Source organism: Gallus gallus, chromosome Z, assembly GCF_016699485.2.
Source record: "Gallus gallus isolate bGalGal1 chromosome Z, bGalGal1.mat.broiler.GRCg7b, whole genome shotgun sequence".
NCBI lineage: Eukaryota > Metazoa > Chordata > Aves > Galliformes > Phasianidae > Gallus > Gallus gallus.
Window position 1 is genome coordinate 57,966,083 of NC_052572.1, and position 23,699 is coordinate 57,989,781.

General features: G+C 41.3%; 1 protein-coding gene across 1 annotated transcript in view; it reads left to right on the forward strand.

The window, feature by feature from the left end:
* The window catches only part of PCSK1 (proprotein convertase subtilisin/kexin type 1), a 31,142-nt gene extending 21,486 nt beyond the window's left edge, over window positions 1-9,656 (forward strand). Inside the window, exons 12-14 of the mRNA XM_003643060.6 lie at window positions 1,446-1,579; window positions 3,381-3,542; window positions 6,342-9,656. Of these exons, the coding sequence (XP_003643108.2) occupies window positions 1,446-1,579; window positions 3,381-3,542; window positions 6,342-6,704 (659 nt within the window). The 3' untranslated portion in view covers window positions 6,705-9,656. The remainder of the gene's footprint in view (window positions 1-1,445; window positions 1,580-3,380; window positions 3,543-6,341) is intronic.
* The last annotated feature ends 14,043 nt before the right edge of the window (window positions 9,657-23,699 follow it).

Below are 23,699 nucleotides of genomic sequence, written 5' to 3' on the forward strand. Positions count from 1 at the left end.
TGTATGTCATTCCATTTCTATATTTATGCTACTATCTTTAATCATAGAATAAAAGAATCATAGAATGGCATGGAAGAGACCTTAAAGCCCACCCAGTCCCACCCTTCCACATCTTTCTTGTGTTGGGAGCCCTAGACATGAATGCAGTACACACCACTCTTTCGATGCAGCCCAGGATGCAGTTGCCCTTCTAGGCTGCAAGCACACACTGCTGGCTTATGTCCATCTTTTTGTCCATCAGAATCCCCACGTCCTTCTCCACTGGACTGCTCTCAAGCAGTTTTTCTCCCAGTCTGTAAACACGTGTGGGGTTGTCCTGACCCAAGTGCAACACCTTGCAATTGGCCCTTTTGAATCTCATTTGGTTCATGTGGGTCCACTTTTCAAGCTTGTCCAGGACCCTTTGGATGTCATCCCTTCCTTCTATTGTGTCATCAGCAAACTTGCAGAGAGTGCACTTGATTCCACTGTCTGTGTCACTGATAAAGATGTTGAAGAGCACTGGTCCCAAGTTGGACCCCTTGGGATCACTACTCCTCACTGGCCTCCACCTGGATATGGAGCCATTGACTACAACCCTCTGTCTGTGAGAATCCAGCTAACTCCTGATCTGCTGAGTAGCCCACCCTTGAAATCCGTATCTCTGCAGCTTAGAGATAAGGATGTGATGTGGGGCCATGTCAAAGGCCATGCAGAAGTCCAGATAGATGACATCAAATGCTCTTCTTTGATCCAGTTACGCCATCACTCCATTGTAGAAAGCTGCCAGATTGGCCATTGGTGAAGCCATGTTGGCTATCTTGAACCACCTCCTCATCTCGTATGTGCCATGACATCTTTTCCATCTGCTCTGTGATCTTCTCAAGCACAGACATGAGTCTCACTGGCCTGTAGCTCACCAGGTCTTCCTTTCTACCCTTAGAAATGGAAGTGATGTTTCCCTTTTTCCAGTCACTGGGGACTTTGCCTGGCAGCCATGACTTTTCAAATGTGATGTATTTTTATCTTGTGATTAGGCTCTCTGTTCCCCTTGTTACATAAATAGAGCTCCCTTGCTCTCTGCTTATATACAAATCAGCACAACAAATCTGCTCTCCAGTAAAATCTCTTTTGCTGCAGAATTGCTTTGTGAAGTACAGCATTTTTGTAATAGCAATAACAATACAAATACATTTCACCCTGTTGGAGTTCCAGACTGTAACAGTTTACATTCATTCACCAAAAATATACATAATGATAAATTCAGGGTAAGGCTTTGGTGTATACTGCATAAGCTCATTTGTTAAAGTAACCAGCGGTCAAAAATAGCACATTCCACATTCTCCAAGCCACTGCTAAGTAGCGTTTTTTCGGGTTACCTTTACGTTATGTAGTTTGCAAGCAAACAGAGTGAAAGTTGAAGGGGAAACATAACAGTGTCTTCTGTTGATCTTGTACTAACACAGGGACCAGCACCGTCTTACTGGCTGAGAGAGAGCGAGATAAATCTCCCAATGGCTTTAAGAACTGGGATTTCATGTCTGTGCACACATGGGGAGAGAATCCAACAGGCACCTGGGTGTTAAGAATTACTGATGTGGTAAGTATGTCTGCATGCTAACCAGCTAAGTTTGAAAGGTAGCACGTCACTAACCATATCACAACCACTACCAAATGTGCTGAATACTGAGTGTGCATTAAGCAAGCTACAACAAGAGTTTATTTCAACTAAGTATCCACTGGATTAAAGATTAAAAGCTCATCTGAGGCAGAAAAAAAGAGTCAGATTTTCTTGTTCTTACATGAATGCGATGCACTATACTTATTTCATTGACATGTACCTGTCAAAAGAAATTTCATGCCTATGTTTTTCTCACATTATATGTCACTGAAAGAAATCACTTCATATAATTTTCTGTGATTCATGGTGTTAAGTATGTAATCAAATTTGCATATGATTAACTGCAAATTAGTTCTTTTCTGTAGAAAAGCACACACCTAGTCTCTTCTTGGTACACGGACATAATTGTCATTAACTCAAAACCTCCTGAGTTAATGAATTTCTGGTGACCTTAGGGAGCTATTCAGTTATATATCTTCCCCTAGCCTCTTTCTCAAGAGTAATGACTGCTGAAAAACCTGTAATGACTAAAGCAAGAAATCTACAGATATAAAATAAGTAAGTTTATTAAAACCGTGTGGGAATATGAATTGCAACAGTGAGACACCAGAAGAGAGCTGTTTGATAGGCAGCTGAAAAATCATTCTTTTCAAAGTAAGAATAAAAGCTCACTCATCTCAGGAGAATTTCATTGAAACTGTCTGTTAATCAGCTTGTCATTAGGGATCAGATCATGCAAGAAACTGAATGCTTCCTATCAGACACTGAGTCTCCAACCCTTATTGGCCTCTAATTGTAAACATGGGTTTAATACTGAACAGATGGACAAGGCAGTAGAAGTAAATATTATTGACAACTGTATAGTGTTAATACTGTAGGCTTATGGATAACCCCATGGTTACAGATATCCTGCTCTTTGTAAACAAAGTAATGCATTTTTTTAGAAGAAACATAAGAAGGGCATTTTGATTCTCTCTCGTTTTCCAATTGTAGCACATTCCTGAAATCTACAGTACCTCAAACTTTTGTCCACAAGAAATAATGTGCTATTCCTCAGTGTTTGGAGTTTTGTGGTTCCAGAAATAAGTTTTCCCATTAATGACTAATTGGAATAACAGATCACCATGCAGTTACTGATCACTGAATTGTCATAAAACTTTCATACGTAAACTTTGGTATAAACTTTCTATAGTAAAGAAGAGCTTCAGTGGCTCTCTTCAGCCACCAAATAAACAAGCAAAAATTCTGAAAGAAGCTTTGGAAAAATAAAATTTCACTGTTTTGTGTACTTGTCTCTTCCACTTTTTACTTTTTAAAGATCAGTGTCAAAACTAATGTACAAAGCATTTGTTTCTTGCTTTCACAAGCTGTGATTCAGAATGCTGTTACACACTACTACAGAATGTTATTCCAAACATTTTATTGGTAACTTTTTAAAGAAAATTGCCATTTGATGGCTTAGTGAACTAACATTAATAATATGAAATACTACTTAAGTAATTTTAGTATTGTTACGAAATTCCATTGATGCTTATAAGACTAATTAATAATTATGTTTTGTCAAAATATTAGTAGTCAAACCGTTGTACTAAATCCCACCTTCTGATAAGTTCTGTCCCTAATGTGTCAGTCTTTTGGGGCTTACAAATCATGGTCTAAATTTATATATTGACAGAGTCATTTTTTATTTTAGTGAATTCTCACTGCTTTGTGATCAAATATCCTCTATTTATTCCTCTTACATTCTGAGAACCTATGCTATTGCTGTCTTGTCCTTTAGTCCAAAAGAATACAAAATGAAGGAAGGATTGTAAACTGGAAATTGATTTTGCATGGCACTGATATCCAGCCTGAACATATGAAACAACCACGTGTATACACATCTTACAATGCTGTGCAAAATGACAGAAGAGGAGTGGAGAAGATGACAGACCTTGTAGAGGTAGTGTCTCATTAATGCTTTTCTTTGTGCATTTTCAGATTTGTAAGAAAATTAAGGGTTTTTTTTTTTCTTCTTCTTCTTCTTTTTTTTTTTTTTTTTGGTAGTGAAAAGACACATACTCATTCTACATTTATTTTTTCTAGCTCCAGACCATTTGTAAGTTGTGCAAGTATTGCAGTTTTGTCAACTAGTCAACAACTGATATTTTTATTAGTCTCAGGGTTTTTTTAAGCTAACACTTAGCAGTTTCAGTATGGAAAGAGGATGCTGATACTAAAGCTTTGAACTCAACAGCTTATGCAGTTGAATGGTGCAGGAGAGAAGAATGCATAGTACATTTTTGTAAGTCTAGTTAGAATGAGTGTTGAAACCCAAAAGAATCTGCTGATATGTTTTTAGGAAGTTTTGAAGTAGATTTGTTATATAAAACATTACAACAGTCAGGACAGTTCAGAGAATTCAGTTAAGGAGCTGCCAGCTCCTTTTTCACCCCTTGTTAACTTTGAGGCAGAGTTCAGTATGGAAAGCAAATGTATTTGAGGCTTCTGAGAATAGCGGTGGGTTTCTGAATGCAAATAATCACAATGCTCTGAAAGTAGTGCCTTTTATTATTTCAGAGGAAATGATAACAGATACAAAGACTACAATAACACTGTTTGATGGAGCACATTCTCAGCTACAAAACGCTATTTTTCAACACAGTCACCGCCATTAGCTGTGCATTTTTGCCAGCAATAAACAAGAGCCTGCATGCCATGCTCATAAAAGTCTGCATCAGCAGAAATGAACCACTGTTTCACAGCTGCTATGACAGCATTGTTGCTAGGAATATGTTGCCCACACAGTCCATCTTTCATCAGCCCAAAGAAGTGCAATCAGAAGGCGCCATATCAAGACTATATGGTCAGTGTGGTACAACAGTTCAACCAAAGCTGGTAACATGCTCCACAGTCTTCAAACTGCTATAGGGCCCGAAGTTATTGTGTTGCAAGAGAAAGGTAGTCTTCTTCTCTGGCCTGACTCAGGAAGTTCAAGCTTTCTGCTAAGTCAGCGTCATAACGTAGCAGTCAGAATTGATGGTTTGTCTGGTTTTCAAGAAATCCAGAAGGATCACTGCTTTCTTGTCTGTGCTAAAAGACATCACTTTACCTGCTGAGGGCTGTATCTTTAACTTTTTCTTCAATGAGGAATTTGCATGTCTTCACTCCATGCATTGTCATTTTGACATAGTGGTGGTGATACCATATCTTGTCATGGGTAATGATGTGATCCAGGAAAATGTGACCTTAAGTATCATATTGGTTCAGTAAGTCCTGACCAGCCTGTGTACAGTGTTCTTTCTGTTCTTGTGTGAGCATTTGTGTGACCCATCCAGTGCAAATTTTGCAGTATTCCAATGTTGCCACCATTGTTTCCAAATCATTGAAGCCTGTATTCAGCTCTGTACACAGTTCCCTGGTTGTAATCCACCAATTTGTGCAGATGAGCTGATCGAAACACTCTTTGTTTCATGGCGTGAGAGCTGTTCATGGCCGTCCAGAACACGGCTCAGTCTTTCATGTTGCTGTCATCATTGCTGAAATGCATGACCCGCCTTTTCCCTGTGATCACATCCACTGTTTGGTCTCCATCAGCGTTCAGAAAGCGTCACTGATTGTCAGTGGGTACTATTTTTTCCCAGTGGAGGAATTCAGTGACCCACTTCTACTTCATGTGCTCTTCCACTTCAGCCACCATTCTGTCAGACTGCCCCTTTGCTGCCATCTGCCATACAGCAACAACATGTGAAGGGATATTGGTGGGAAATTCAGTCTCTACTGCTGTATCACTGTCTGCCTCTGATGTAGTGGGCCAACTTCATAAAAGAGGAGGCATTATTTTGAAGCAGCCCTTGTACCATTGGTTATTCAGTGTCTTCAGAATACTTAATTACATCCCATCTATTCATCTCCCCTCTAAGTAATTAGAATGTCCATAATGTATAAAGAGAATAACCTTTTACAGTGAGGTTACAAAGAAGATTGAGGGAAACATGATTATGGACTTTAAATACATCAAATTAAGTGTCCATAGTTGTGGCAGCCACATGCAGTAAAATAAAATTGGAAAAAAATAAAACTGGTGGTGGTGTAGGAGAAACTCGGTGGAAACATATAAAAATGAGCTCAAGATGAAGTGAGTGTTCCAGTAGAAAAACATCACGCAGCCTCATACTACAGCATTTGAGGCACAGCAAACAGTGTTCAAATGAGACTGTGCATCGCTGATTTCTCTGTACATCTGTACTTAGCACTGGCCTTCTAAAGTTTACTGAGGTACGTGTCATGGCCACAGATAAGCCAAAGTTCACTGTCTTCTCAGGTGAGAGCAACAGTGGAGCAGATAACATGGAAGCATTAGTTCAGTCCTTTCCACGGGGGTATGTGGCACATTTGGAGTCGCCATCACCATGGTGTGTACTTCCTCCAGATGGATAGCCATGGAACTGTCTCCCATAGCACAGCCAGAAGTATTTTTGAGACTGAGAGAAATGTCACTGTAAAATTACATGTTGCATCCTTCCACTGTGGGATCTGAGTAACTTCATAACTTGTGGGGAGATTTGATTCTTTATGCAGTAAAGTCCTTCTGATAGTCCTTTTTGACATGTAATGATATAGTTCTTTTCTAGATGTTAGTGGCTCCTAACTGAAAAAAGTAGCATCTACATACATGTACATGAAAATTACTAATCGGAGCAAATCTTAATCCAGTTTTGCAATTAATGCCTAACCTCTTTTATGCCAATCTGTGTTCCAGGACCATACCACACAGGAGAACTTGAGTGAAAAAAACAAAGTAACACAAGATATCGGTAGCAGCAGAAATGAAGCAGAAGATAAGTTCCCATCAGAGGCTATGCTGCATTTACTGCGAAGTGCTTTTAGCAGACAGATGGCTCAGAAGCGACTGCCAAAGAAGACTGCAAGTGAGAAGTTAAGTATTCCATATGAACACTTCTATCAAGCCCTCGAAAAGCTAAACAAGCCCTCCCAGCTGAAAGACTCGGAAGAAAGTCTGTACAGTGACTATGTTGATCTTTTTTACAATGCCAAACCATACAAGCATAGAGATGACAGACTGCTGCAAGCCTTGGTTGATATTATAAATGAAGGAAACTAGACTAGGATATGATGCTGAGTTGGAAATATTCATTCTCCCACCCCACCTCCAGTCTTTTGGGTTTTTCTTCAGAACTCTACTGTATGCTCTAGTTGTGTGATTGCTGCTTTGATTGCTTCATATTTAACACAAACATCAAGGAAGGAAAAAACGAATGTGGGAGGATAAGGCAGTAAGCTGATGCTTTTTAGTAATAGCTTTTTTCAAAGACTTTCTTCATTACCATCAGAGTAGATTTGCCCCCTCAGGCATGAAATGCAGCAGTATTCCCTTGAAAATACTAATGCTCTATTTTAAACAATTTTCATGTTACTTATTCTTCCACCCTACTCCCTTAGCCTGCAGTAGGATTCAAAACCTGAACTGCCAAGCAGTTTTGAACCCAACTGCTGAAGTTATGGGGAGATACTCTCATCTCTGTATTTGTAATGAGTAGTGCAGTCTTTCTTACATTTGGCATTTATTGTAGATTTAACACATGCAGCAAGTACCTCTTCCCTCATAGTATTTTTTTTTTTTCTTCTGAACAACAATGCACTCTTACCCTTCTGTTCTCCTGTAAAGGAGCAGTTGGGAAACTGGAATTGAATTGGAGCATCACTGAAGTTATTAATGGTTTAGACTAGTGACAGTCATATTCTAACATAAAAGAGCTCCAAACAATGCATTCCAGACCATGGGGATTCTCACCACCTAACTTAAACTGCCTAAATGAAGTGCCTGAATTATGAGCTTAGTTTTTCTAGGCTGTATGTAGCTAATGAAGACAGATAGCACTTAAGAGCACTTGACTAGTTTTTGCACTGGTTCACAATTACATGATGTGGAGTACCTATCTATTTTTTATTGACTATGTGGACTTGAAAGAACCAACCTCCTGCCTTTGGAGCCTCTATCAAATTTCTAAAGTTAAGTAATATAAATGCCTCCTGAGATGTCTACATCCGCAGCAGCCAGGACAACAATGCTGGGATCGTTTTGTCCCATCCTTAACCTGTGACCATAGTGGTATAGAAAGGAAAACTGTACCATCAAAGTCCATTTTAAAAGTGCATCTTCAAGTGACTGGTGAATTATAACAGATATCCCAAATACCTAGGAAGTTAAGGCAAAATGAATGGAGGGAGGTGTAATTTAAATAAAATACCCAGAAGAAGAGAGTCATAAATAGAGGGAAGGGCAGAATGGGATGTCGAGGAGGGAGAGAAAAGGAAGAAGAATGAGCAGGAGTGGGGAACAAAGTAGTGTCAGCAGCAAGGACAGGCTGCTGCCTACCTGCAGCAGTGATAAGAAAATAAAAATGAAAAGATAATAAAGGAAAATACATAATTGTGAGGCTCCTTTGGAGTTTAATTACGAGTAATGAAGGGAGAAGTAGATTGGTCAGAAAGATCTATCACCCTATCCAAAGTGGAAAAAATTATATGTGCTATCATATACTGTAGAGTGGTATGAATGGCAGCATATTAGACAAGTAGTTTTCCACATATACTTCTTTAAAATCAGAATAAAGATTGAAATAATATTTTGCTGTTCATAATTAATAACAAACAAACAAACAAAAAAAGCCCCACCAACAAACAATGCAGTGCTGGATGCTCAAAAATTGTGTAGGATCTACTGCAAGGAAATGAAAGCTCCTAGTGTCTCATTACAGTGCTAAAGATAATCCAAACAAGTGCTGACTAGGTTTTACTTTTTTCTCTCTGTCATCTGCTGTAGAAACGTAGACTGGAAATATTTTCCAAATATTCTAGAAAAATGTGTTCCTCCTTCACTGTCTATTTCTTAAAATGATCCAAGTGTCTCTGAAAGAGGAGTTTAACATTGTGTTCATATTTCATCTGTTTGGATAGAGATTTTTCAAATTTCACACTAAATTCCGTAATCACTGCTTAAAGGTAACTCTGAGAATTATCTCATTGAACTTAAGATTTAAAAACCTTTGCTCTGATTTTAGTGGTTTCAGGTCTACCTGTGGCTCAGTCTGTGTTTTTTGCTAGCTTTAGATAGGTGTAGCTTAGTTGATTTGAAGAATTCTTCCATATTTCTATCCATACTTCAGAGATAACAACCACAAGAGGAAATGTCTCTTACACTTAGATTGCTTACTCTCTACTAAGACATTTGAATAGAATCAGAAGTGAAAAAAAGCTGATTGTTTGCAAGAAGAGAGCTTTTTTATGTTGTCCCCTTAACACCCAAGCTTTCTGGTGATACATAACTACTGAACAAGCAGAATGTTAAAATTTCTAATTGCTGCTACTGGAGGAGTTAGTGAGAGCACTAACTTACATCTACTAATATTTAATTGTCAGAATTGGGAGTGTAATGTCTACAATTATAATCCTAATTGGTGATAATGGACCACTGTTGGCCCCGTGCAGAGGCTGTCAGATAACAGTGATTTTAGCCAGTCGTCAATCAAGTACGTTACAGTGAGGAAAGTACTACAAACACTCAAATCAGCTCTTCAAAAAAAAAAAATGTTTTCAGATTTAAACGGGTGGAAAACATAGGACTCTCCTTTGTTTTGAGATGAATTCCTATGTTGTAGCCAAAGTTTCATCAGAGGACAACTTTGAAGTCTCTCTTTTGAATGTTTCCAACCCAGAGTAGGTTGTACAGGAGTAAACTATTTTTATTGTTAGTCTTTCCTTGGTGCCTGTGTGGGTTTTGTGAAAAATGTTGAAGGAAAAAAATGCTTTCTCTCAGAATTTTAAATTATATTTTCTTTACAGGCATTTATATTGTAGCAAAGATTTTATTGAACAGACAGAATTTTAAAAGGTATAATAAATTATATTGAAGAACCAGACTTTTCTCGGGGAAGAGACAATTTCATCCAATAAAGGTATTTTTTAAAAGGCATGTTCCAACAGCAACTGCAATATGTATGTGATGTGATGTTAAAAGTTGTCTAATAGTAGCATAATACAGTGTGTTAGCAGAGCTCAGAGTGTGTGGTCTTAACATTTGTAAAGAAAACAAAAAGGTCACGCCAAACCACTGACTTCAAATGACAGAGAAATACTGCTTAGAATTGAAAGCATTGGCATTAGAAAGTAATAACGGGTTGGGTGCGGAAGGTGTGTCCTTACTTGAGTAAGAAGAGATTTCTCCACAAGGAGAAACACTGCAACTTTCACCACTGCAACTGGAGTAAGGATGGCTCCTTGGTGGCAGCGGCAGCAGTGCTCATTGATGTGTGTGTGCCAAAAAGACAAAATGCTGCATGTTTCACATACAGATGTATCACAAGCACTACAGTGAAACAGTACAGAAGAATCAGTCGTGGAGTCAAATTAAATTCACATCTTTTTCTTGCATCAAAGCCTCAATAGTTAAAGGTGTCTTTTTTTTTTTCCCATAACACACATTTCAACACAATAAAAAAAAAAGCCTTTAACATACTATCAGTCATATATGGAAGCAGTAGAGAGCTGCTCTTCAGAGGATGCTGCTTGCTGGCCCTCATTGTGCTCTGTGCTGATGCCCAGAGAGGTGCAGCCATCTCCACCAAAGACCCTTATTTGAGGACATTGTGCTGGGGCAACCTCTGCATAGAGAGGAATGAGTCTTGGCTTCCAAAAGCTTTACCAGTTGTGGGGCATTACCAGTCATTCTCAGCTTGGGTTTGTTCCCAGGGTCTTTTTTAACTACAGCTTGCTGAGCAAATCCTGCTTCATCAGATGCTTCCTGTATTGTATGTCAAAATACTTTCTGTGCTTTCAGTAACTTATGCTTCCACAGCAAAAACCCTTTGAAGTAAATGTGTGCACAAAATACATTTCCAAAGCAGCGTAAAAGAAATTTAAAGTCTACATTCAAGCCATATGAACTGATTTCCCCACAAACCAATGGGTTTTCTCTCAAAAATATGGCATGATTTTTCAAAGTCATGTTGCATTTAAGCTTTCTAGAATTAGCTGTTTTGAGTTACCCAAGCAGAATTTCTGTTCAGACTGGTGTAGCCCTAACCTCAGAAAATGAGGTGTCAGAAAATGTCTCCTCTTGCCTCTCCAAAAGTAATTTGAAAACAATCATCAGCACCTTCAGTGTAAAGAACACGTTACCGGCTTTGGAATTGTGTTAGTATTAGAACTTAGGAGGGAATGTAATCTCTTTATAAAAAAGCATCTCTACGCTGCTTATGAACTAATACGTATCTTATGCACAGATCACACCCTGCCAGAGTGACAGCCATGCTTACATCCTTGTGCATCCCAGCAGTGCTGAATTTTACACACTTCTTGTAAAAGCAAACCAACTCCTACCACTGCAGGTTTTCAGATGTAACAGATCCAAGGAAAGACAGGTACCAGTTACTCCAATTCTGAAAAGTTTGGAACTTAAAAGAAAAAACCTTTAAGCTCCTCATTATGCAACAGCACTTCTGTGCTCATGCAGCTACACAGAATATCTGCACAGCCTGAAACCTTTCTGTTTGGTTGTGTTCTTTTTCTCACAAAGTCTGTGTCCAAAACTCACACTTTATCAGCATTTTAGAAAGGCACAACTCTACAAATGCTTTTTTTCCCTGAATCAGTTACTAAGCAAACAAATATTTCTAACTGCAGACTGAAAAGGTTCAAACTCCGACCCTAACAGACACTGATAGAAATCATTTCAATAAACACTTTCATGGTTAATGACACGAGTACTCATTAAAAATATTGCTTCTCTTACTGCAATTAATGAGGATAATGTAACCAAAAAGAAGAAATTCTACATTCAACAATGCAGTAAACACACCCTGGAAAATAATGTCAAATGCATTCCAAGTTTCACTAAGATACCAGAGAAAAAAACAAACAGATAATACTTGAACATGGGTAGTTACCAGGAAAAAAACAATCTTAACTGTTTTATCATTTCAGCCAATTGCCTACATCCAATCAAATCCAGCTGGGCTATAGCTGTATTTCTGATGTCATATTCTTTCCCCAAAGCAAATGAATTGCTTGCTGTTCCCCATGCCATTTTGTTTGACTGTGCCTGTGTTATCAGTCAGTGCTTCAAATCATGAACAAGCGGCATAATGCAGTGCCATATATTCTGATAAGGAAATGTACTTGGAACTAAGGAAGTGCAGTTCTGCATATGCCAGTCCATGAAGTGCTCATGTGAAACGGACCTACAAAGGTTAGACAAAGAGCAAAGCCATATGCCAGCTCCATTAGCTGCAGTGAATTAGTCCTACATTTAAGAATAGCGATAGTGCAATGCAGAGCAGCGCAAACATCCAGGAAGTAAAGGCAACGCTCGGTACCAGGGTTCAATAAGCACCTCAGCTACCTGCATGCAATTCTGTGCTTTGTAGGGGACCGTATTAAAAATGAAACATCTAGGAAAAACCCACAGCTTTTCCTCTTTTTCCCAGTATTTCAGTTACTCTGCCTCAGAGCAGTGCACCATGAAGCTTGTCCAAAAATACTTGCGGATACTGAAAACACTGTTTAACCAGTAACTATATCAGACTTCCTGAAAGCAGTGCAAAAAGAAAGACTGCATATATGTTATACATGATTCTGTCTAAGCGCTTCTTAATGGCAGAACTTAGCAACTCTGAGCAGGACAGAATGAAAGAAGATGCAGACTTTATTTGCTAGAGCAGAATTCAAAGTAAAACTTCTGCTCAGATTTTTCATAAGAGTAGAACTGATACTGCAGGCTCTTTTGGAGAGCGGCAGAGGAGGAAGGGATTTTTATTTATTTGCAAAGTAAACACCTGGAGTACAGTTTTCCACAGAATCCTGTATGGCCGCACTTGCATTAATGGACAAGTAAACCTACACTTGGACAACAAATGGACATAATTGTATAGGGAGTTTTGAACAATTCAGACAGTTCAGTAACACTGGCTTTGTAAGACAATGGGTAAATACAGTGTCAGGCACTCTAACAGCTGGGTGTTATGTGTCTCATGAAAACACTGCAGTTAAAGCTCCTTCAAGGCTCTGATATCTGAAATTCTTTATGGAAAGTTATTTGTAGCACAATGAGTGTTCCTTTTCAACTCCCTTACAACTAATAGAAATGGTCACCTTCAGAGCTCCTGTGAGATTCAGAGGTTTCTCTGCATCACACTGTGGAGGAGACTGACTGTCTCATGGGTACGTAAGCAGCTCACTTCTGAATCATGAGCCTAACCCAGGCACAGCATTTACACATCTAAACTTAGGCAGGGTGAGTGTTGTCCTCAGCTCTCCGTACCCCCTGCCCCCAAGTCTGTCAGCGAGTGGTGCTGAGCACGTCTCAGTGCAGCTGCTCAGTGCTTTTGAGAAGCCACGCTGAAGCTGTGCCAGATTTAGCATCCGTTCAGATAACAATGTGCTCCTATCCAGTGATCACTAATGAAAATTTCACAAGGATATCAGATTTCAGTCGAATATTGCTGTCTATAAATACCCTGTGTTACCTTCAAGTTTAAGGAAAAGTCTGGGGGGGGGAACGCTGGCCATTTTGTCTTCAGTTTAGCACGCTGTATAAGAGCATACGGTAGGTGATGTAAAAACATTAAACACACGCTTTAACTTACTCCCTTAAACCACTCTCCTGTCCTGTGTAAGTGTACATACAGTATTAAGTACCTTACTGAGCACTTGGCTGAATCCAAAAGGCTTGCTCTGCCAGGACCCCTCTGCACAGAGTAAAGGGATGCAGTTTTAAAGTCCTCCTTAGTTACTGCAAAAGTCTGCTTGCGATTCTATATTGAGTGTCATGAGTCATGCCTGGATTTCCATACAGTGTGCAACTGAGTTGCTTGCACTGCATTGTACTGGCTCTCAACCTAATATGGTGAATCACTCTCCTCTAGAGAAGTGCATACAAGTCCTTCTTTATCAGGGAAATAACATTCACAAAGCCCAGAGCAAGACCTGTGCATGTGGCATTTTCTATGCAGGTTAATCCCAGGTTGTCACTAAATATTTCCGGTGTTTGGAAATTTAGGACCTGTGCGACCGGAGCATTCTTAAGAAATTCAGAGAATTCCATCCCTTTAACAAGAAACTAGACTGTAATGTGTTACAACACGCAGTTTCATTTATTAAAATTTATTTGGTAAGCTTATTTATTTAAGTTTTGTATTACATTGCTATTCAAGTGCACTGGGGTTGGAAAGGATGTGCACTGAAGATGTGCGCTGTTTCTTACACTGACGTAAATTCATCATAACCCCACTGAACTTAAGTCTTGTTAGAAATGTTCTCATGTACCTGAGAAATGAAGCCAGACAAAAATAATCTGAGTCAGGTGTTACTCCAAAGCTGTGGAAAGGAAGAAAAATGAAAGCTAAGAAAGAGTGAATTTTGCTCTTTTCTGTTCTCTTTCTTCAAGCAGTTTTCAATGGCATTACCTTGTGTTCAAAGGAGAAATTATAAGGATCGTTGTGACACTCATGCTAATGAGTCAGGTATGGTTTGTTTTGTGACAAAATTCATTGCTTTCTTGATCTTCCATCCCTCCCTTTCTACCAGAATTCTACTTAGGTCAGATTAAAAATAATGCCTCCTATTTATTTCCATGGAGACTGCAACAGATAAAAAGAGCACTGTGACACAGTTGGATAGTGCAAACTCTCAGCTACCAAATGCACTTTTTCAATACAGTCACTACCATTGGTTGTGCTTTTTCACCAGCGGTGAATGAAGCCTCCATGCCATGCTTGTAACAATCTCTATCAGTGGAGGTGACCCACTGTCAATGCCACCACTGCTGAAGTGCACCACCCGCTGCCTCAGTATGCTCACATCCACTGACTGGTCTCCATCAGTGTTCAGCAAGCTTTTAGGGGTGCCATATTTTCTGCATGGAGGAATTCAGTGACACACCTTTGCTTCATATGCACTCTCATGTCAGTTACCATTCTGTCAGACTGTCCTGCTGCTGCCATCTGTCACACAGCAACAACATGTAATGGTGTATCAGTGGGAAGGTTCAACCTCTACCACCATATCACCAACATCTGCCTCTGATGTTGCAGGCCAGCATAATAAAATACATGGCATTATTTTTGGAGCAGCTGCTGTATTTACTTTTCTTAGCAGTTAATGGCAGGTATGTCTACTTAGCATGTTGCAGAATTCAAAAAGCCTGTACATGGAGCATGCCCTCAGCATACTGTTCTTGTGAAGTGAGTTAAGGAGAAGTCTGTCATGGCTTAAACTTTGAAAGGAGACATGGGGAGGTAGGGGCATAACTCCCTTCACCTTTCAGTGGCACCTGAGTACCCAATTCCAATCCCTGAGTATTCCAATCCCTTGGAATTTTTTCAACCCCCATTCTATATTGCTTCTCACTGGCACAAATATCCCTGTATGGGGTGCAAGATGTGGCTGGAGTATTATGGATTAATAAGAGCATGTTCATTTTCTGTTAACAGGGGTGAGGCTCAGCCTGCAAATGTCTTCTGCTTCTCTACTCCTGCAGTGCATTTTTGATGCAGTAAACTTAATTACAAAGATCACTATCTCATGCATTTAAGTCCCATTACTGTCAAGAGAACCCACACATTGTGTGAAAGCTTGCAGGTCCCATAACATGTAGGAATGTATCAGTTCCAAATCAAGACTCATTAGTAGCAAAGCAGACTGTAGATGGTAACCAACCTGATATAAGGGCACCCTCAGGACTGGAAAACTGCCAATTAGCCAAGAGCTGTGAGATGTGAAACAGCACTGCCCAGCTAGAAGATAATGGCGATTCTCCTCTTGACTTACCGGATAGTATATACATACAAACACACACATATCAATGCATGAAACAATGTAAACCTTATGGAGATAAGCATCACCAACTCCTCTTGTGAGTAGCATCAGTTTTCCTTCACTGACAATGCTTTATACCTGTTGTACAACAACAACTGAGAGAGAGAGAGAGAGTAGAGGGCTACAGCTCTCTTCTGCCCACCAGTTTAGGCTTAAAATTTTTCGAGTCTGAAGATGGTGAGGAGAGAGATGTGCACCAGCACCTCAGTTAGCCAGAACAGTATTGCAGGAGAGCCACGATCACCTTTTGTTTACCATGAAAGAAGGAAAGGCTGAGTCACATTCAGGAACATGGCATGCTTAGTATCTGCTGTGCCATCTGTGCAACCACCGATCAAAACCTTCTGGTTCTGGATTATTCTTACTGTGCTGCAACTATTGTTGTCAACAAATAGGTTACATGGAAGACCTTCAAGCAGATTACAAAGTGTTTGTGGTATTTTTAGGTTTAGGTACTATGTGAATCCACAGCAGCTACTTTCTGTGCTTAATAACACTCTGACTTTGTAGAGATAAAAACAGCATGACAAAGATAAAGCTGTATTGCAGGAGAGAGCCAGCAGCTATGTCATGCTGCTGCACAGACTGCAGTCAGGAGCTAAATGCAGCAAGATGAAGGGCAAAGGGAAGATGCAAGTGTCAGGGAACACTGGCATGCTTTGGCATAGATTTCTCCGTGCACATTGATCCCAGTCAGCCTGGCAATAATCACAATAATCACAGTTCATCCTGCTTGTCCCATTAACCAACAGCTGTTCTTTACAATCTGTGGTGGCAAAGACCACGTCTGTGATTACGGCATTCACTTTCGGTACTCTTGTCATGATCCCTTACATGCAGACAAAACACTTTTTCTTTTCCAAAGAAGTACGATCAGTCTGAGAAGTTTTATTTCAGAATATGGTCAGCTTTCTTCTGCTCTGAATAGAAATACTGAAAGACCAACAGGGAGCTGCCAGCTCCCAGAGGGATTCTTCTCCTGGGTGCTGCTCAGCACCTTCTTCCACATAGCTCTATGCCTGGGACAGGCTGAGGCCTGACTCCACGTTGGCATGACTTCCCACCCCTCTCCATTGCATCTGTACCCAGGCCATGGCACAGGTGGCTGGCAGACATGCATTTCTCACACTGCAAATAACTGGCACAGAGCTGTTCCTCACGGCCACACTAGGTGGGGGAATTACCTCTCTGCATTACTTAATTTCTCCTGTGAACATCAATGGATTACTTCGTATTAGGCTTCTAATTCCATTTCTTGTTGAGATAAAAAATACCTCACGGGTTTTCTGCCTTCCTGTCAGAGTTTTTAATAATTTTAATCTTGTTGCAGGTGCACAGGCATGTGGAGTATCTGCCGAGGCACTCCTTTCATGCTGCTCTACTGTTGAAATGGAGAGCAGAGTCAGCTGAAGTGTACATCTAGAAAGCAACTCATGATACACCTTAATTATCTGGAATAATCAGCAAGACATTTTTTAATAACATTTCTAACAAAGAGAACATGTAATCACAGAATAGAATTGTTCATAGAATTGTTCAAGTTGGAAGGGACTTTTAAAGGCCATCTGGTCCAACTCCCCAGCAATGAACAGGGACTCCTACAGCTCCATTAGGTGCTCAGAGCCCCATCCAGCCTGGCCTTCAGTGTCTCCAGGAATGGGGCATCCACCACATCTCTGAGCAACCTGTGCCAGTGCCTCACCACCCTGACTATAAAAGCCTTCTTTCTTATGCCCAATCTAAATCTGCTCTCTTTTAGTTTGCAACCATTTCCCCTTGTTCTATCACCACAGACCCTGCTAAAGAGTCTGTTTTCTTCTTACAGCTCCCCTTTAGATACTGAAAGGCCATCAGGTCTCCTCAGAGCCTTCTCCATGCTGAACAGCCCCAGCTCTCTTGGCCTGTCCTCACAGGGGAGGTGTTCCATCCCTCCAACATTTTTGTGGCCCTCCTGTTGACACGCTCCAACAGGCCTAGGTAACGCTAAAATGGGATAGCCCTAATAAAATGGGATAGCAACACCTAATTCTTGCTTCATCTCAAGTCCCCACCCTGCTGACCCAGCAAATTGCACAGAAGACTTCAGATGCCCTGTACGTGCAATCTGCACTTCCCAGCACAGTCCCATGTGTTTATGGGTGCTGCTCAGCAGTGTTTTCAAAGCCACTCCGTCAGGAGGGTTTGCAGTGTTGCAAAGTGGATGGAGTACAAAGCTGCAGGCTGACTGAGTGTGCTGCTGAATGCTGAGAGAGGAAACACAGCTGAAATCCACAGCTCCTCAAGGGATTTAATATGACCTGTTTCATAACAGCAGCTGAGGCTCTGCTTGCAAGGCATCTGAAAGCCTTTTGTACTACTGGAGATATATGTTCAGACTCCAGGCAGACATAAATGCACAGGAATATCCCCCTCTACCCCCCCAACCCCCCCGCCCCATGTCTTATCGCACTGCCTTTCTGAGCCCAGGTTTTACAATATATACTTTATTCACATAAGACCGATTACTTTCAAGCAGTTATTAACGTTACATTATTACCATCTCATTAAGAACACGAGATTTTATAGGGCTTTTTCTTCATTAGAATTTGCTGAAATTGCTCTCGCTTTCCCAAATGGCTTTATTTCCAAACCCTTTGGAAGGAGTTGTGCTGCATTTTCCTTACCTGGCAGGCGGAGCTGTGGTTTCAGCTGTCTGGCCACATTTTGCCTTTCTGTGCCTGTTCCGACCAGTGACAGCCGTGCCCCACAGCCACACAGCCATGGCTTTGCCAAGCTGTAGTATGGCAGTGGAGCTGCGAGGCTTTCCCCGGGGCCCATGATGCAGCGGCATTTTCTCTGGCATGTTTCCTCACATTTCCCTTTATTAGATTTGTCTGCTACCCACGTGCTCCATGCTTTTTGTTGTTCTCTGCCTGTGATTCAGATGTCTGCTGCTTTGCATTAATTTGCAGCTTTCACCAGTGCTAGCTAATCCTCCCAAGTATCAAACTTCATTACACACTGTTAGTTTCTTCTGGATCATTAATGAGGATGTTAAATAGAATAAGTTCTGACACCTATCCCTTTGCTATTCTGTTGAACAAACCCTCCCGGCTTTGCTATATTGTCACTTAGGATTCTATTTGTGGTCTTTCAGCCACCTTAAAAATGAGAGCATTCTTTCTAAGCCTGATTTACATTAATTTATGGGAAGGAAATTTCATTAGTGTGACAAGTATTTTGCTGCAGTCCAAATCTGGTTGGTTTTAGATCCCTTCCTGCCTTGTCCTCTGGTGCTAATTTGATAATTGTCTCAAAATAAGAAAATCAATAATGCCACCAAGCAACACTTGCTTCTTGCTGCTCGGGGGTTTGTGACTATCTGAATTACCAACAGTACAAATCACAGAGCACACTCCTGTGCTGGGGTTCAGCAGCATGCTACTCCTTAGCCTGGCACAGGTGTAACACCTGTAAGGGAACGTGGCAGTGGAGGACAAAGTGCTTATCAAAGATCCACAGAACCATTATCCTGAGTTGGAAGGGCCACCCAACATTCAAACCCTGACTCTGGGAGCAGTGTCCAAACACACCCTGAACTCCAGCACTGGGCCCGCGCCCACTGCCCTCTTCAGGTCGTTCCATGCCCACCGCCCTCTGGCGCAGCCCCTTTCCCTGACCCCCAGCTGCCCCTCCCCTGACACAGCTCCATGCCGTTCCCTCGGGCCCTGTCGCTGTCACACAGAGCAGAGCTCAGCGCTGCCCTCCGCTCCCTGTGAGGAGCTGCAGCCGCCACGAGGCCTCCCCTCAGCTCCTCTGCTCTGCGCTGAGCACACCCAGGGACCTCAGCCACTCCTCACACATCTTGCCCTCCAAACTCTTCTCTATCTTTGTAGCCCTGCTTCAGACACTCTCTAATCATTCTATGTCTCTTTCGTACTGTGGTGCCCAAAGCTGTGCCCAGTACTTGAGGTGAAGCTGCGCCAGAGCAGTGTAAAGTTGGATGGCTCTACACAGGTTTCTGGATGGCTGCTCACTTATCAGTATGTTTAGCTGCATAAGCCTTAACTATGTCCCCTGCCATTCCAGTTAACACACACATAAAACAAACAAAAAAAAATGATGGGGAGGAAGTCCTGCAAAGGCTGGAGGGAGAGGGGCAAATGTAATGGTGGATGAGCAGATGAATACAGGAATTTTTCAGCCAAGCACATGGTTATCCCAGCACTTGCAGCTCAGATTTGGTAAAGTACTCCCCATGATAAATGTTCTTCATTGCTGTGAGCAGGCCCTGTCCTCTCTGCCTTTGCTACTGTCCTGATTTCCAGCTAATCTAATGGGAATGATCACACGGTAAGGAAGATGCCAGTCTTCATCCTTACACTGCAGGGGAACATCAGACTCTCTAAACATGGATGTCTCTTCCACTGCAGTACGTATTTGGATTAGCGTCACTTCACGCTTTATTTTCGGGATAGTTCTGGATCTTGTTTTGCAGTCAGCATGCCATAAATCCTCAGTAACCTAGGTAATACAGAGCCCTCCTGTGCTATCTGGACATGGGTTTGAAGGGCTCCCATCCATGGGGGTTGTATTGCTTGCACTGAGAGTGAAGCATGCTGCAAAAACAAGTGAGCACAGCCAAGCTGCTGAACATGGCACGGGTCTCCCTGCTCTCTTCTCTGACATCAAAGATTCATCTGAAAGGAGAGGAAACTCCCACGGTCCCTTTGGTGCACACCAGCCTTGCATCCAGTAGAGCAATTTTCGTGGGGTTTTACTTTGTAGCCTCATGGGCACTTCATAACTAATGTTATTTCTGAGTGGAAAGTGAATAGGAAAATATTACATGTTGTAGTGCATGAAAACTGATGTCTTTTTTACACTCAGCAAGAACCAATGTACTCAACTCTTGTTTTCCTGGTTAACAAGAAGACCACATGTAGTTAAAAGGCTGCCAGGTGCCTCCCTGTCTAACATGCTTATAAACCACACCGTGTGTTCAGCCTGCCTTGAAACTCACCAAGCTTGTTAGAACATAAAAATTGTACTAAAAAATTGGACAATTACCAGTATTGAGAACATCTTTCATTTTAGTACTGGAAAATTACACCCTTTACTGAGAAGGTAATTTTCATAAAAATCAACACTTTGGGATAAGACTTTATTAAACAAGTAAAGGTTGATTATGACTACTCAATAAAAGCTTGAAATAGTCAATGGTAAAGTACCAATAGTATGAAAATCTCTTGCTCTGTTTACTTACCAAATAATCTATTGATGTAATAGTTCCATCATACGATTTCAATAGTATAGTCAATTCTGTCATCAGATAAATAGCTAAATAAACCACACCACTGAAAAGAATTGCAAAATTACTTCTTAATTTTTGTACTTTCTTGTGACCTTTGGGAAGAATTTCTCCATAGCACTGCCTGTTTTCCCTGGCTCATTGAGACCATATGTTTTGTTTCTAATTAAAGCATGACCTTGCAGCAAGGATGGCTGTCTTCTTGTCATCAGCTGCATGAACTGTTCTTCCTGACTTCCTTAGGTACACAGCAGTCATGACTTATTTAATCCACCCATACCCATACACCCATAAGACCTACGAGTCTCCTGCCAGCTGAAAATTTTTCCCTTTTCCTTCAGCTGTGCTGCCCCACTCCTAGGAATTTAAAGCTGCTGCGTTGTGTTAAAACTTGAATTTGATTCACTGTCTTAATTACGTATTTACTTCAAAACATTTTGTGGTTGTGTCATGTTTTCAGGTCCTTTAACAATTTGGGCTGGTGGTTACAATGAAATTTTATTTGTATGAGTCAAAGGAAAATGTTGATTGGATAATGGAGTGTGAAGGAACTACTACGTGTCACATTCACTGTGTGTTCATCTCATCCTGTGAGCAGGATTTTCTGACTGACAAACGTCCCTGGGTGTCTTAACATAATTTTATGGGAACCAGCTTTTGTTTCCTTGACTAATCAGGCAGGTATGAAGATGATACTAATGACTTCCTATTTCAGCCCTGTAGCTTGTTCCTCCTAGGCAGGTAATCTTGTTAGATTATTTTCTCGAAACTTCATGTTGGTATGTTTAAAACAGGTTCATAAGTAAAGGGAGTCAGAGGCTCATTGAAGTTTTGTACATGCAGAGTTAAGTAAGACACACTGTTATTCGACAACAACAAACAACCAGGAACAAACAGAGAGTTGATAGTTGCAGTTGTGGATCAAATGCAGAAGATTTTGTTTCCATAGCAAGATCTAGCTATTGGTCTGAGATCTGTAGTTAACAGCTTTGTTTGTGGCTGGGGCTCAGTGATGACAAGGCCTGACTATCACTCTGAATACATTCTTCAAAAAACAAGGCCAGAAATAAAGCCTGCCAGAAAATAAAGCATCTTATTCCAGAGAGCTGTGCTGCTCAGTGTTCCGTACGAAAAATAATGGTTTGTTTTGCTTCTGATTAGCTAGGAGAAGGAAAAATCCTCATGAAAACAAGGTGGTTATAAATTGCACTAATTAGGGCTTGATCCTAGGAATCTAAATGTTGAAATGCTCAGCAGCTTGCCTATAGTCAGCTGTCTCCCAAGGCAGAAATCACAGCTTTAGATGAGACATGGGGAGAGAATCAGGGCAGGGAGGTGAGATGTCTCAGAGTCATTGTGCTGAGCAGAAAATCACAGGGAGGGTTTAGCTGTAAATCCTGCCATCTGGGAGCAAAGCCACTTAAGCCAGGTCTAGAGAGAGGTGTCTGATTCTGGCCAGAAAATCCGGGACTTGGCAGTGAGAACCTCCCAGACCGTAGTATGAGCCTTCCTTGCAAAATGCAAGTGGATTAAAACCAATAAACAAATGTTCCCTAAAGAGCAATCTCCCGCCCTGCAATTAGGCTTCCAGCCAGGAACTGCTGCTGCTCCTGTCACGCTTCACTGTCACCTGGGCAAAACGCACCTGGTGTCCCGGTGCACATACTGAGCTCCAGGAGGAGCTGCACCAGACCCAGACTCTGCTCACAGGCCTGTCCTGTGTGGCCTACTGATGAGCCCAGTGTGCTTGCAGACATTAAGTCTCTGTCAGTCTCAGTCCGTGGCTTCACTGGGATTCAGCAGTAAGAAAGCATACTACTTCCAGATCTCACACCTCTGTGGCCAGCACCATCAGTAAGAAGTCACTTACTAGTACTAAAATTCAAGGAACGTTTTTATGTCATAAGCACAAAATGTAACTTCTCAATTAGAAAATGTTTTGTCTGTCTTATTCTTGTGATGTATCATGTATGACGTATGTAGCATATGTGTAAGAGATAAAAAGCAACTTCTATGCCAGCGCTTTTACGCTTTGTCTTCCTTATCTGATTTCTGATTGAGCTGACTTTATTTTTGAGGTCACAGATGTTTTTTCAAAACATTAGATAGGTTTCTGTGGTCAAGTTACGAGTAATTTTGAAAGGTCAGAGGAACAAGTTTCCATTGCTTTGCTTCATTAAATATTCTGGAAGCAGCTCCTATAGTGGGTAAGCTTTGTCTGCAAAGCTACCTCACCATCCCCTGATGGACAAATCCGCAAGTGCTCCATGCAAGCATCCAGCATAACAGTAGGTGCACCAAGAGCCAGCAATGGATGAAAGAGGTCACTGAGGACCATTGGTGCCAGAGGGCATCCATGCAGCTGGAGGGCTTCAGAAGAAGCTGTCAGGGTGTGAAGTGTGATTTTGCAGCCTGAAACCGTAGAATGATAGAATGGTTTGGGTTGGAAGAGACCTTTAAGGTCATGTAGTTACAACCCACCTGCTATAGGCAGAGACACCTCCCACCAGACCAGGTTGCTCACAGCCCCATCCAGCCTGGCCTTGAATGTTTCCAGGGAGGGGGCATCCACAACCTCACTTGGCAACCTGTTCCAGGGTCTCACCACCTTCTCAGTAAATAATTTCTTCCTGATATCTAGTCTAAATCTACCCTCTTCCAGTTTAAAAACATTTTCCCTCATCATATCGCTACATGCCCTTATGAAAAGTCCCTCCCCAGCTTTCCTGTAGGCCCTTTTCAGGTACTGGAATGCCATTATAAGGTCTTCTCAGAGCTTCACTTGTCTAGGCTGAAGAGCCCCGCTCTCTCAGCCTGTTCTTGTAGGGAATTTGCTCCAGCCCTCTGATCATCTTCATGGTACTCCTTTGGACCTGCTCCAACAACTCCATGCTCTTGTGCTGGGGGCTCCAGAACTGGATGCAGTACTGCAGG